General features: G+C 39.7%; 2 protein-coding genes across 7 annotated transcripts in view; one reads left to right on the top strand and one right to left on the bottom strand.

Moving 5' to 3' along the window:
- The window catches only part of LOC111863636, a 525149-nt gene that overhangs the window by 331090 nt on the left and 178380 nt on the right, over positions 1–15679 (bottom strand). For 5 of the 6 annotated variants that reach the window (XR_004512927.1, XR_004512929.1, XR_004512928.1 and 2 more), the window contains exon 1: positions 2665–2765. Coding sequence is in view for 1 of the 6 variants with exons in the window: in XM_023850131.2 (XP_023705899.1) it covers positions 3538–3572 (35 nt within the window). In the remaining 5 variants the exon portion in view is untranslated. Of the gene's footprint in view, positions 1–2664; positions 2766–3537; positions 3621–15679 lie in introns of those variants that run through there. The other variant, XM_023850131.2, reaches the window with a different exon arrangement.
- LOC111863631 overlaps positions 1–15679 on the top strand; it is a 349465-nt gene that overhangs the window by 281039 nt on the left and 52747 nt on the right. The window contains exon 3 of the mRNA XM_023850125.2: positions 7627–7770. Within this exon, the coding sequence (XP_023705893.1) occupies positions 7627–7770 (144 nt within the window). The remainder of the gene's footprint in view (positions 1–7626; positions 7771–15679) is intronic.

Below are 15679 nucleotides of genomic sequence, written 5' to 3'. Positions count from 1 at the left end.
CACCAGACTTTTCTTATTTTGCCTTATGTTTCTTGCAGTATTTTGCAAAATGATGCTTTTCACTTCATGTAATATATATATTTAAATTGCCGTATCTGAATATAGGTTTATTTTATTCAAATTTTTCAATATTAAATAGATTTATATACTCATACTAGTTATTATATTAGTATATCTGGATAATTAATAATCAAATCGGGGCTTGAACAGAACCACATTCCTGACAAACTCAAAATGAATCAAATACGTGTAATTATAGCGAGCCTAGTTAACGGAACCGACAGGCGGAAAATTGAATTCGCTGAAATGAGAATTCGAAGCCAGCAACCTGTCAGTCGCGCAGGGGCGAGGTGATAAATGAAGATAAACGTAAGGAACTTAGCGGGTTTTTAATGTGATTCAGAGAATAGGAGATCGCAAAAAAATAAGTATTCAATTGCTACAATCGCCATCTTCCTTCAATAAATATGATCTGTTAAAATGAACTATAAATTTATACTCGTAGTCTAGAGGCCACAAGTTGTAACAGAATATACTGCTGCATTACGACTACATTGGAAAATAATAACCACAGAACTTTGCGACTTCTCAGTGTTTACCGTTGTTAACACGAGTTTGTTAAAACTTGCAATGGTTGAATAGTTACAGATACGGGTCCATGATCTGAAATATATATATACCTGTTCGCCAGTTTCTTTCATATTACACATGCAATAGTATGAAAGGGTAAAATGTATAGTTGTCCCTGACGGTCACGGTAGCTGAGCGGAAGGTGTGTGTACTCTCTGCGCTCGCTCGGAAGCCGGGATCGTGTGTTCGAATCCCACACAAAGCATGGATGTTTGCTATGTGTATGCGTATATTCTGAGTTTATGTTGCCCTGTGATTAGGTACAGGCCTCGCGACGAGCTGATCACTCGTCCAAGCAGTTCTACCTCCTGTGGAAATGATCATGACACTGAAAAATCAGAGGCCATGGCCCAAGGGTGCTGTAGAGCCAGTGAAAATAATTGTTGCTGCGCTTCATTAGTTAAGCACCACGCCATGAAGACTTGTGGGAGTAGAGACACAGCTACATACTCTTTAAACTGGGCACTAGACGGAGACGAGTGGTCGGATTTACGCTTCTAAAGTGTTCTTTTAATTCCCTTAGTGGGGGGTGGAGTCCAACTGGGTCCACTCGGCACGGCGGCCACTGATTGGCCTACTGTACCTGCCCCGGGTGATTATGACGATGGAGAATTTGGTGGAATGAAGATTGGCAGGGGAAACCGAAGTAGTCGGAGAAAACCCGCCCAAGCGCCACTTTGTCCACCATAAATAATAACAGGGTTAATAACAGGGTTGGCATAAAACTGTGTTGGCATCTGAAATATTAACGTTAAAATAGGAAAGTTAATATATTCCATTTAAAATATTCACGTTATGGAATAGAGACATTTTAGACGAAGTAAGACCTATTAGTGTAAGTCTTAAAATTACCGGTCTCAAAAGCTTATACTAAAAATCTTTTGTTATCTATTTACTACTGTAAACTACATGTCTGAACCATACACTTTCGCCATTAGATGATATACACAGCTAAGTCATATATATCTAGACTGCAAGCACAAGTTTCTTAAAATGTAATGTACAGAATTACGGTTACAATAATAATGAATCCTATGGGATCCATCGTAATTACACACACACACATATATATATATAATGGCAATACTTTTCCAGATATAAGTATCCTCCAACGTATGGAGTACATTTTTACTATTTAATTAGAATTTCCTACACAACATGGCAATTCGCTCTTATATTTTCCTTGAATATATATAATATTTTTGGCAATCCATGTTAAATTAAAACCCTTAGCTGTATGTTAACTTACAATAGCGTTAATAGGGCCGTCTACCCACAAACAAAAACAACACAAAAATAACGTATCAACATATGTTTATTAGGGAAAGGTATTTTGCTATATGTTTCGACCTTCATGAAGTCATCATATTATTTTGTTGTTCACGTTGCAGCTCTATCTAGAGTTTACGCAAGAGCTACAACAGCAAAAACACAAAAAATGGGAATCCCTTCGTATACAACATAACATATAAACATTACAAACTCTCCACGTATGCAAAACAAAACTAACTGCGAATGACACAAAGAAAAACACTTAGGAGGCTACTACACGACGATTCGAAGTAAACCAACGCGACAGATATATCCAGGAGGGCCCCCTTACGTTGCGTCGATCAAGGCCCAAACACATAATAACTACGACCATACAAAAAAAACCCGACGAACAAAAGAAAAATCTAGTTTTAAGCTTAATTAAAATTCGTTCTTAAAAATCAAAGCATAATTCGAGTAGTTAATTCTTATCTTTAAAATTTTAAAATTAAAAATTAAAATTTCATATTTAAGGGCAAAACTACGTTATTAACTATATCAATATTAAATCCAAGCTATATATATAATACTAGTTTTAATGCTGAAATTTTATTCACTGTTATAGTACATTGTGCATTTATGAAGGAAAGGATCGAAGTGTAGATAAAGTATATTGTGGGCTGTTGACGACTAACCTAGAACTTATACTGATCACGATGTTTTAAAGTTTTACGAATTATACAGTTTATTGGCCACTCGAGTAAAGAGTCGAATTTTACTTACAGAAGTGACTAAATATGTCTCTTTGGATGCAAGGAATGGAAATGATGACGTAGCGCTGAGTGTCCTTGGAAGTAACGTTTCATCCAGCTGGAGTTCAACTAATAGATACAAACGAACTGCAGAGAACGGTTTGCCTAGATGGCGCTGTTGAAGTCTAACAAGATAATGACGACACCGAATATCGGGTTTTTTGTTATCGTAAATTTTTGAAGTCAAATGATCGCCTCGTTGACAAAATTACATGTATGTTATCATTATAAATTAATCTTTATTTGACGAATTATTTAAAAATGAACAATTATTCTTCTAATTTCACGATTTAAATTCGGTTGTGGTGTTACCGTTTTGATTCCAATTCTGGGCTGCTTTTATTACATCCACACTTCGGTCCTAGCCTTCAAAGACGCATGTTTCAACACCACTAAGCAAAATTCTGTCCTTAAACCTTAAAATTAATCTAACTAATCTAACTGGATTGGTTACGGGCTGGACGACGGAGGGGTCGTATTTCGAATCCCGGTAGAGTCAAGAACTTTCTCATCTCCAAGTTATCCACGCCGGAGCCGGGACCCACCCAGCCTCCTTCCCAATGGGTATCGGGGGCTCTTTCCCCGGGCGTAAAGCGTGAAGCTCACCATTCATTTCTAACTAATGTCGAGCTCAAGGAAACGTGGATCTATACAGCCACTCTCCCATACGCCTTCATGGCGTAAGTGCTTTAATTAGTTAAGTAGAGGGACAACTTCGCCTTCTTTTATTAATCTAACTGTAGGAATTGCTAAAACTTGGCGCAATTAACATTATTTTTATTTCTCAGATCATGATATCTATGGCATTAATGTTTTCGTCCAATGAATTGTCAATAGCACATACCTCCTGGTGATCGTGGTTCTAGTGGTGTGCCCCATACGATTTTAATTCCTCCTGGTTTTGTTGGACCGTTCTAATGGCATATTCTGAAACAAAGTTGAAAAGCGACAGCGATAAAGCATCTCCTTTTTTGAACCATTCTGAATATGAAAAGCATCAGAAGAGTAACTGTAAGGACTTTACAGACACACGCATTTATACACATATTTGTGTTAAGCCAGTACAAGTAGTTTAATCGGGAATTCGAATGTTGTATAGTCGCAAGAAACCAGCTTTAAGCCCTGAAGCCTTGGTTTATACATTCATTGCGAAATGTTTCGCATCTCTGACCCCTGTGACTAAACCATGATTCACATCCTTCGTTAAGCTGTTAATTCTACTCCACAGAAGAGTATACCGTCTCCATTATCAACCTATCTGGGGCAAAATGGAAATTCCTGCCAGCGAGTAAATCCACCCAAAGTCCGGATAGGCTCCTTCGCCCTAATCACGTGGGCAGAAGCCAGCATGACATTCCAATTCACCGTTCATCCAGTTACTGGAAGTATACGCAAGACATGTATTTTATATATATATAAACCATAATTTAACCTGGACTCCCATTACTACGCGACGGCTCGATAAACAAGTTCCCGCGAACACAAATTCTAGGTAAACAACGCGTTGTTGGGCAACGCGTACAAAAATACGCTAAATAATTAGGGGTGTTTTCTCTGTGGCCCGTGCGGAGTCTATATAACGACAGCCTGTAGCTAGGAATAGATCAGAGCTGAGTTGAGAGAATTGGACCAGAGTTCAGTTGTGGGTAGGAGATAGCCACAGGAAGCTCATATTTGAAGAAGAATTAGAAGTCGATCTGTGAAGAATTAACGCGCGAACTGAGGATTTTATGTGTGCTGTAATACAGTTGTATTGGGAGTGTGTGACTGAGATTGTTATTGTTCCTGTGTAAAATCCGTTGCGAGGAAACGGTTAGGGAAAACTTTGCAGAGGTTAGATATTTTACCTAGCAACGACTATTGTAAGCAGATATAGAAGACTTTATTTATGTGTTATAATTAGAGAAATCTTTGAAGTTGTATAATTAATTGTAGTTAGGACTATTGAATATCCAATAAATCGATTAACCAATCCAAGCCCCGTCTTTAGTCACTCGTATATGTGATAACTGATGTCAGAATTGGTCAGATTAATGGAAGTATTGAGCGGCTGTGAAGAGAAGACATTATGTATATTATTTGGAGTGTGTAACTCAGTGAAAACATTTTCAAGGCTTAGCCATGTTGAGATCTGTTACCTAGCAACGACTAGTTTAAGCAGATATAGAATAACTTATTTATGTGTTAAAGCTACCGTAATCTTGAGAGTGTAAGAACTAATTGAAGTTACGACTTGGAATATCCAATAATTCGATTCACCAATCCAATCCCCGTGTCTATAAGCACGTCTATACCTGATATTTTTGCAACATTTGACGTGTTTTGGAACAGTTAATGTTTGATTGACAGTATTCACTATAAGATCTTGATATCGATTTGTACAGTCCACCATTATTTCAATGCACGGCACTACAATATCTTGTTCTTACACTCTGCAATTCAACCACTGAACTAACCCATCGTCTCTCCATCCTGACTGTATCACATCTGATTCTTTATACATGGCCGCTGTACGCCTCTTCTAGGTTTACAATCAGACTCTTCTGTTGAAATTCGCAACCACTGTTTCACGGGCTAGAACTTCGAGACCGTTTAACTCATACCGCCAGCAAGAGATTATCTGCTTTTCTGGAAGGAACAAGAGCAGGAAAGGAGGACGGAGAAGGCCGAAGTTTGGAGAGACAGAACCTCGTGCCAGCGAAGCCAATCCGCCCTCCTTTCCGCTCCTCGTTCCATCAGGCGACTTTATTATTAGGATGACCACGTAAAGAGCAGTGGGTTGGGTTGGAATATGAGGCACCTGAAGTAGGAAAAATTGGCAATGTACATAAAATTTTAATTCGGAAGACATGAAAGGAGAAAACCCCTAGGTGACATAGTCATAGATGCGACCATGTTGTTAATATTGATCCTCAAATCTAAAGTTTCAAGATGCACACTGGGCTCAACTCGCTCAGTGTATGACGATGATCATTATACGAGGTGATATCGGAAATTTCCTGGACTGTTATGGTTGTAACTGCTTCGATGAAAGAAAATGAGAGGGGAGGCCAAGGTCACGCCCTTCCGAAAGCCTTTGTATCAGTCTGCCACGTGACACCGCGCTGTGAACATACATTGTTTTTACAGGAGTGCTTTTTCGCCTTCGTGTTTCGTTTTGTCTGCGATGGATGGCAAAATCGAGCAACGGGTCTACATCAAGTTTTCCGTGAAGCTCGCTAAATCCGCTACCAAAACCCTTGAAATGCTTCGTGAGGCTTTTGGAGAACATTCTTTAAACCAGACAGTGGCTTCTGAATGGCATTCACGTTTCAAGGCCGGTTGAGTGTCAGTTGAAGATGAAGAATGTTCGGGACGACTAAGCACCAGCAAAACGACAGAAAACGTCGAAGAAATCGAAAACTCATCCATAGGGACAGTCGGCGAACAATCCATGAACTCGCAGACACCGCTGGGATAAGTTATTGTTGTGCCAGGAGACCTTAACAGAAAATGTGAGCATGCTCCGCGTTGCTTCTTCATCAAGACAAAGCGCACGCCCACACGTCTCTGAAAACCACAGAGTTTGTGACCAACAGCAACATGATTGTTGTTTCCCATCCTCTCTACTCCTCGGATTTGACCCCCTGTGATTTCGCTTTGTTTCCCAAACTGAAAATTAAACTGAAGAGACGAAGTTTTGAAACAGTGTCTGACATCCAAAGGGAATCACAAGCGGCACTAGACCTGCCACGGTGCGTGGAAAAAACGAATGGATCGCTGTGTACGTTCCCAGGGAGACTGTTTTGAAGGAGAGGCAGCCAAAATTGAGTAAGTTAAGCCAGCATTTCTTTTTTGACCTAGTCCGGGAACTTTCCGATACACTTCATATGTCAAGAGGTGGGCTTTTGTGAATTCGAAAAATTGTACACTTGCATTGCGCTGCACGCGGTAGCGTAGTTGGTTGAGGCACTATACTATAAGCCAGAAGGTGGTGGGTTCGATTTCTGATGAACCTACTAGATTTTTAAATTTACCTAATCCTTCCAGCCGCACTATGGCCCTGGGGTCGACTCAGCCTCTAACAGAAATGAGTACCAGGAATCTTCCTGAGGGTAAAGGGCGGCGGGTGCGTAAGTCTGACAACCTTACCCCCATCTGTGAGCTGATTGTCTAGAAGACGTGGGAGTCTCAACCTCTCACAGACCTATGGGCCTTTACGGCGTTTTACAGGAATAGCTTCAATTTTTAACATTTACATTGCACAAACAGCGGGAAATTTATGTGATGCCTTAAGGTACGATTCGCAAGAAGCGATTCAGCCGCACGATTCAAGCCGCAGCGGTTGTAGGATTGCACCATTCCTTAAGACGCGGCTGTAATCGGGTAGATTTGGTGCGATTGGTGTCATTACTTTCCGACAGTGAGAAGGAAACGCGTGGATAAAAGCGGTGTTATTCGTCTATTGATGCTCGAAGATGAGGAAGACATGAAATTTTACATCCTGATATTGAACGAGAATGGTGGAAATACGAGTAGATCTGTGCGTGACCTGTTCAAAACAAGAGCGGAGTAGGGATTAAATACCATCCTAATTAATAGGCACCTAATTAACGATGAATGTGCCACTAATTCAATAAAAACATTGTCTTCTGTGCTTGAAAATGCCATTGTTGTATCTTCTCGAAGAGATGCGATCCATGCTACTGTGCGGTTATACTGGTCTTGTAGGCAGTCGACCAGTGCCTCACGTCCAGAGACGCTGCGGCTGAATAATTTCCTACTGCGCATGTGCAGACCGCCGCATCGCCCAGTCGCAAGAGACGGTTCTTGGGAATCGTACCTTTATGGCAAGGGACTCTGCTCTGATCTATGGAGTACCTTTCATTCTACAAAGCATGGTTAAAAAACTAAGAGGTAAAAATAAAACTGTCAGTAATTCTCACTGTTGCAGCACCACCTGGACTTGACGGTCGGGACGGCGTTCCTGGTGAACCTGGACTGGATGGGATCCCCGGAAGGAACGGGTTAGACGGTATGCCCGGACTGAACGGGTACGATGGTATGCCAGGACTTCCTGGTATAAATGGAACTAATGGTAAGTTGAATTCATCCTGAATTTTAATAATTCATTTAAATACTCGTAGAGGATTTTCCCCGCTCTTCCATAAATTTCGGGACGCGTTTATGGTGTTCTACGGACCAAATCATATAAATAAAATTATATAAATTTATATATTACAACAAATTATATAACAAAATAACTATTTAACAACAAGATGACAACAACGAAGATGTCTCCTACAAACGAAATTCCTGGCGTTCAGAATCGTTCCTCGTTTGGGATTTCTTAGATTGGCCAAATTGAAAGGAAAGTCCTGAATGTTGCCGAATTACTTCGGGATCTATGGCGAATGACGGCAATGAAGGCTACATATAGGGAATGATCAGAAGGAGCCATATCTTCTATGAGTCGCTTGATCTCCACGTTTGTAGGTGATATAGAAGCTTCTAGTTAGAGACACGTACAATTAGCTCTTTATTAGGTACCGTGATATCGTACAAAGTTTTTTGATATGTGTCCTCCGCAGTAAATGTAAGGTATGATGGGAAAATATGAGGAACGGGAAATATGTTAATAAACATTAGATATGAATATTTTCTTTCCTCATAGGAAAAGACCAGTTTTCACGCCGGTAGCCAAATTTACAACAATCAAGCAAAAGATCAATTTATTTTAAACTTAGACATTTCTAGCAATAGAATTAAATGAGCTTCATTAAGCTAAACAGGAGACTAGAATTTTCAGACTTTCCTCTCATGTTTACCTGAAAGTAACTACAAAACATGTTTTTCCCCCATACGTATCTGAGTGCACGGAGATGGAAGTGACCGTTGAACCGTGTTCTCAGTCAGTGCTTGGGGCTTCAGCGTTTTTGGCTTCCACGTAATAATCCCACAAATATCCACCAACCTAGATTATTTTTCCTCCTAAACTCTAATTTCTGTTAAACAACATTTAAAAATTGAGTTCCTACCTCATAGGAAACATGATGTGTCTTCATTATGAAGAAAAGTTTGTTAATGCAGTTCAGGAGAACAGTGGCTGTTTCTTCTTAGAATCATATGAAATGTACCGGTTCGCTTACGTGGGAGGAGAAGAATATCTTACAAGCTTCAGTACAGTTGTTTATTTAAGTCTGAGAGTTCTTTAATATGTATATAAGACAAGTAGTACATACAGCAACCAATGTTTTAAAAGGCTCCGAGAAGGGTCATCCACAGCTGAGATGAAACCATTCCAAGCTGATTTAAATCTGGCAGGTGATTCTCTGGGCTAAATGCTGGAACCCATGTTAATCTCTATTTGCACGGATTGATATCAGGAAACTTAATTCTCAGATCTGGTGCCTATTAAGTCTGTTCCTGTATTTTGCTTTTTTTTCTGCATAATTCGAGAATCATAAGTATCTTCTGGCGAAGATTATCAGCAGACTAATTGCATGTCTCCATAAAGTTGTTTTCTGTGAGAAAATGTATAATTCAATTTATTAATTTCTTCCTTTGGAAGTGGCATTCCTAATCTAAAGAAATTTCAAAGCCAAAATAATTTTAAGCGAGTTCGTAATAAAAATAGTATTCATATTATCATCTTATATTTTAAAGTACCTTCCTTGCGGGATCCGTATTTCAATTTCACGGAAGACCTCAGTCCCGCGGGACACAATTTGACAAAACACTGGTCTGGACCTTTACCATTATACCACCCCACTAGCTCATATGAACGTAGAGTGCTTTTAACATGAGGCTATACATATTTTATCTAAAATAGCCTAATTTATTTTTCATGAAGCTTCTATTCCTGGGGGACAAGACATGACGCAGTAGACTTCCCACTCTCAGAAGTAAATCTCTGGGTTTATTGCTCTGACATCGCTTCTGCCTTGTCGTTCAATTATTCATCTTATTAACCGGGGTATCAAACTACGGAAACTGCGGCACCTGGATCAGGGGTGACTATGCAGTGTCCTGGCATGGGCACAGCCTCAGGTCGAAGTCTCGGTGGTGGCAATGGTGGCTCCGCAGGTTATCCAGTGACTATATTTTAAGTGAAGGATTTTATGCAACTAAATGGCATGGGTGGACTGTCATGAATGTTGAAAGCTAAGGATTTTGAAAAGGATATTTTTCGCCAATTTGAAGCCATTATCTCTATCTGCAAACACTGGATCGGATCAAATCACGAGAACTCTAAATTAGAATACCAAATAACTTGGTCAAGATTCGAGAAAAACCCAAATGCCACAAAAATACGAAATAAAAATGAAAATACAGTACACATTAAAAATCTTAATAGTATGCATCCTGTTGTGTGTTATAAACAAGGTCCATAAAATGTGTACAAAATTTTGGCAGTCTACACAACAATATTCTCTATTTAAAACAAAGTAGACACTATCGAATCAACATTTGATTTTATTGACGCTACATGTTTCGACTCTTATACTGAGTCGTTATCAGGCGTAAAATGATACCAGACTCAGTTGTTTAATTGTATCTAACAATTTTAATTTTTATGTTTTAGCCTCAAATTGTTAAATTATATTATGAGATGATTTTAAAATTTTAACTGAAAGACTCAATTTATGCACTTAAAAACAATTAAGTGCCCAATAAGGATACTTATTGGAGAATTAGATGCAATTCAACAACTGAGTGTTATATCATTGTACGCCTGATGATGACCCAGTATAAGGCTAGAAACATGTAACGTCAGCGAAAACAAATGATACAATAGTGTCTACTTTGTATTAAATACAGAATTTGTTGTATAGACTGCATACTTTCGTATACATTTTATATACATTAAAAAGTTTTAAGAATTTTGAAAAATAAATCTGGAATACAAGTTAGAAAAGAAGCAAGCAATATAGTTTCATGTTTTGTAACCACAATAAACTGAACCTTCTCAATTACCATTATGTATCCGTCTAAGGAGAATTTTGGCCTCACCATAGTTCAAGCGGTTAGTCGCTGGCATCCCACCGCCGCGGCCAGGGTTCGATCCCGGGTCTGGTCAAGTGGGATTTCTGGTGGAAAAAGTGGCGCTGGGGCTGGTTTTCTCCGAGTACTTCGGTTTCCCCTGCCAATCTTCATTCCACCAAAGTCTCCATCATCATAATCACCCGGGGCAGGTAGAATAGGCCAATCAGTGGCCATCGTGTCGAGTGGACCCAGCTGGACTCCAACCCCTACTAGCGAATTAAAAAAAGGGGGGGGGAACATCCATGATAGCGAACCTACGGCGCATCCCAACAGTCTGATGAATGTGTTCGTACAAGGTTGACGAATTAGCTTCTGAATATACAAAGATAATTTTGCATTTCTCTCTAGGTTTATTGCATTACATTACTCTACGTAGTAGAATCCACCCGTTAGTCCAACCTATTTCATCCAAAATCAATAACGGGATAAAGGAATAATGCAAATGTTCGATTTGGATTTCAATTGCAGCCTGATACTAGCACATAGATGGTAATGGTGGGCTGCTTATCTGATGATTCTGATATTACCAACATTTGGCAAGATTATTTTTTGGCGTAAACAGTAGCCTGATTTCGGTCTGTGGTAGAAACTCCATCACGAACTACACGAACTACACGAACTACACGAACTATAAATAATAACTTCTAGGAAAAGAAACTTCACATAAATATTATGTACAATTTGACATAGGGGCATACCTTGCTTTATTGCGCTTCGCAGATATCATGTTTTCTTACAAATTGAAGGTCCAGGAATAATTTCGACTTTCAAGTCTTATTATTTGAGAAATACATTTCGTAAGGCTATAGCTACCATAGAGCGATCACGGTGGCCGCGCGGTCTAAGGCACGAAATGTCATCCTTCGCTCTTACGCTGGAATCGTGGGTTCGAATCCCACTTAAGGCATGGATATCTGTTTGTGTTTATTCTGCGTTCGTGTGAGGTAGCGGCCTTGCGACGGGCTGATCCCTCGACCAACAGCTCTACCGATTGACTCAGATTAAGAAACTGAAATGAAACGAAGAGTTTGAAGGATGCCTTGTAACTCAAGTGGGAGCAACAGAAGAAGAAGAAGAAGAAGAGGCGTACACTTATCAGTTTCCGTTTCTGCCACGAAAAGAAGATAATTGGATCTTAGTGCTGCGACTCGTATTATGTGACTAATTTTAAAGTTGGCCTCTCAGCTGGAAGGTCGCGAGTTCGAGTCCCGATAAGGTGGATTTTTCGAATTGACTTAATTCTTCTAGCGGCAATATGGCCATGGGGGTCGACCCAGCCTCTAACAGAAATGACCGGTGTGTAAGACTAACAGCCTTACCGCAATCTATGAGCCGATTGTCTAGATAATGTGAGGGCCTTAACGTCTCACAATTCTATGTGCCTCTATGGCCTGTTACAGGGATAGCTTCACCTTTACCTTTACCTCAGAATAAGTTCCGATGAAATCTTCTAGGCCTCCATTGCAATATCTACAGAGTCAACTCCATATTAAGCGGACTATTTCTTTCTGACCGTTTGGAACTAATCTCTTACAGAACTTCAAAATATCAACATACTAGTAGCAATATCATTGCGAGGGACAATATCTTTCATCAGTCACACTGTTAACTGAATCCTTACAACTGAGATTTGTTCTGTGAACACACCCAGAAAACGAATTTACATATTTCAGATGACACTCTCTGTGCATGAATAGAGTGTTCTTACGCGCAGAACAAGATCAGTTCAAATCTGGTCTATGAACATGTCCATAAGATTTTCATTCTTGTGTTTAATGACACTATGAATAACATAAAAAATATTTTTGTGTGCAGTCAAAGATTACAATATTTATTGTATAAGCACGTCCGGAGGAAAAACTCTCAGTTTAATCGCCCTGTACATGGGTAATACGAAAGAACAGCAAAAGGAAGACTACCGATGAAACTAAGTTAACAGTGTTGGGTTCCTTTCATCATAAACTAATTTCTGTGTAAATACAGCCACAAAGAAGACAGCAGGAAGTTATCGTAATTGGAATCTGCATGCGGTAGGAATTCATTTCGGAAGCACAGCGATTGAACTGATACGGAATATTCACTGGCCATCTGTTTAATTTCATGCACGCTGCGAAACATTTGCTGCCAAAGCAGAAGGATACCTTGCTGAATGCTGTACATGAGGCCACAGTCGACATAAAGCGCTGTGTATACAGATCATTCAACAAATTTGGGAAAACTTACTATTTATTTTAAATGTAGCAAGACTGGTAAGATACTCCAAAACGAAATGAAGAATTTACCAAAAGCTTCCTTTGTGATTCTGCTGTTCTCTAACTTTCTGAAGATAGAAACTTATTATAAAAAGCCAACAAACAAGGCAGATATGACACTTATATAGAAATGAATTATATGTCCTTGTCATCCGTTACCATGTATATATATTGTAACGCATTTGGTGAACGCGTTGCCAGGCAACAGCTCTGTAAACAGGTCCAACACATAACAATAGAGGAAGCTGTATTTCCGTGTCAGCTGTGAAGTGACACAACAGTGGATAAGGACCATATGACGTGTTTCTGTAGATCCAAACGACGCGTAAATTGACTGACTGGATAGCGATCACGTGATATATGTTTTCTGTACGTCCATGTCCGTTCCGTGGTTTTATATATAAAAGTGACAGAATTCGTTCAAGGCAATTACGAGTTACGAGTCAGCCGTAGTTAGTTAGTTAGTTAGTTATTGGAGAGGGTGGGTTTCCCCATGCACTGAGACCTGTATTGGTCCATTGTGCTAGCCTCTATGATTTCTACCAGTCTCTATATCCTACCGGTACTGGTGCTTACCATCAGTCCCGCCGAGCAAGCGAGTTCGGCCACTTGCTTAGCGGTGTCTATAATGCTTCCCCCATCTATCAGAGGCCTTAGAGACTATTGTTGGGCGGGAAACGTCCTGGAATTTGGCTCAGTGATCCCCTTTGGGGATATGAGGTTCTTTTACGTGCCGTAAAGTTACGACACGGGATACACAGCTTAAAGTCCCTCCCGGAGGACTTGTTCCCTGAACTTTTCCGCCCTTAAAATTTCTACGACCTCCGCCGGATATTTGAACCCACTTACTATGAGTCATGAGGTGGGAACGTTACCTCTAGACTACGGAGGCCGCTTACGAGTCAGCAGTAAGCTGGAGGAGTGAGTCCGGAGACATTTTTAGTTCCGAGATTCCAGAGTGATTGAAGACGAAGTAGCAGGAAGACTTCAGAGTAATTTGAAGTGTTAATTTCTGTGTTGATAACTGTTGCCAGGAGACGACTAGTGTGAAGACGGAGAATCCTAGTGCTTGTGTAACGGTGAACTTAAAGTATGTAAATGCTGCATCTCTTCAAAAGTAGGCCTGCACAAATTCCTTATATATCTAAAAGTCATAATAAAAAAATCTGGAAAATTAGATATTCGTTTGTATCTACAACAGAACAAAGGAAACATATACATTCACGTGAGAGACAGTTCGCTTCACAGTCGGTCAGATCATTACACGCCGCTGATAAGATTCGGGTAAGGAATGGCGATAGAATAGGCAAATAAAAGGGTCGAGAAAGGGGAGACGGAATTACAAGACTCCCAGGGACGTGGGAAAGTAAAATATTGTCATGAGTCCTGCGGGACTCCAAACCAAGAACAATTATGCTGGCGAAGACCAGCAGCAATTTACTTGACTGATACAGAAAGGAGAGAAAGAAATAAGGATGTGTAGGAATGGAAGAGCAAGAGGCGACGGAACTGTTTTAACATAAAGGAGAGGGAAAGAGGATAGGGAATGAAACTGACGAAAAGATAAAAAAAATAATGGAATGGATGGAAAAGAAATAAGAGGGAAGGGAGGGAAGAAGATAATGACTTGAAAAGGATAAAGTAAAGAAAGGAAACTGAGTCTTCCTCGAGAAGCCAATAGTTTCTCGGTCTCTCAAGAAATTCCCAGCACTTTATGGACATTGGCGGTTCACTATCGTGATCACAACAGACCATTACATTTCTCTATTCTGACTAAGATAAATTCAGTCCACGCTCTCACATTCTATATCTTTTTGTATTATTTTCCTGTGTATATCAAGTACTTTCTAGTGATCTCCTTCCTTAAAATTTTCCTAGCAAAACATCGTGTCCAGTATATAATATGTAGGAACTACGCTACAGTCAACACAACAAATATTTTAGTATTACCTTTAGATCTTTATTTTACTCCGACATGTTTCCGTCATGCATGACCATCATCTAGGGTTCCCAGATACCCCGTTTTCCCGGATTCTTCCGTCTTTTCACCCAATTTTGCTCCTCCATTTATTGTTTACCCGGAGTGGATAATTCTCCGTTTTTTTATTTAAGTCCATTGCGAATTATATTTCATGGGTTAAATATTATCATAAAATTTCTGTAATCCTTGGAAAATGACACTGTTATAGTTTCTTTCGTTATGTTGAATTTCGTGAATGTTGGCAACACTTGAGGTTCTAAACCAAAGCAGAGGTTGTTGGTGATAGTGTATTTTTAATCCGTTCAATCTTCGCTAGAAAGTCAGTGTCAAGTTAGCAAAAATGTTTGAGGGCGAAGAAGATCCATCAAAGACTGCTCCACGGAAGAAGTTGAAATTCCAGGCCAAACATAATCAAATATACCTTAAGAAATGGGAAGATATGTTTTCGTTGGTTAAGCCGGGAGCAGACGAGAACCGGGCATTTTGTGCGTTGTGTGGGAAGGAGTTTAGTATTTCGCACGGTGTACAAAGTGACCTGAGGCAACATTCACAATACAAGGGACATAAAATTAAGGAAAAATGTAATTCTGGAAGTTCAAATAAACTTTCGAAATACTTTATTAATTTAAACACTAAAAAGAATATGACAATAGCACCGCGTGCGAACTTGGTTTAGTGTATCATGCAGTGAAACACAACTTAAGTTATTCCAGTCTGGACCGCGGAAA

Source organism: Cryptotermes secundus, unplaced genomic scaffold (assembly GCF_002891405.2).
Source record: "Cryptotermes secundus unplaced genomic scaffold, Csec_1.0 scaffold99, whole genome shotgun sequence".
Classification (NCBI taxonomy): Eukaryota; Metazoa; Arthropoda; class Insecta; order Blattodea; family Kalotermitidae; genus Cryptotermes; species Cryptotermes secundus.
Note: the sequence above shows the minus strand (reverse complement) of the source record. Positions and strands in the feature narration are given on the sequence as shown.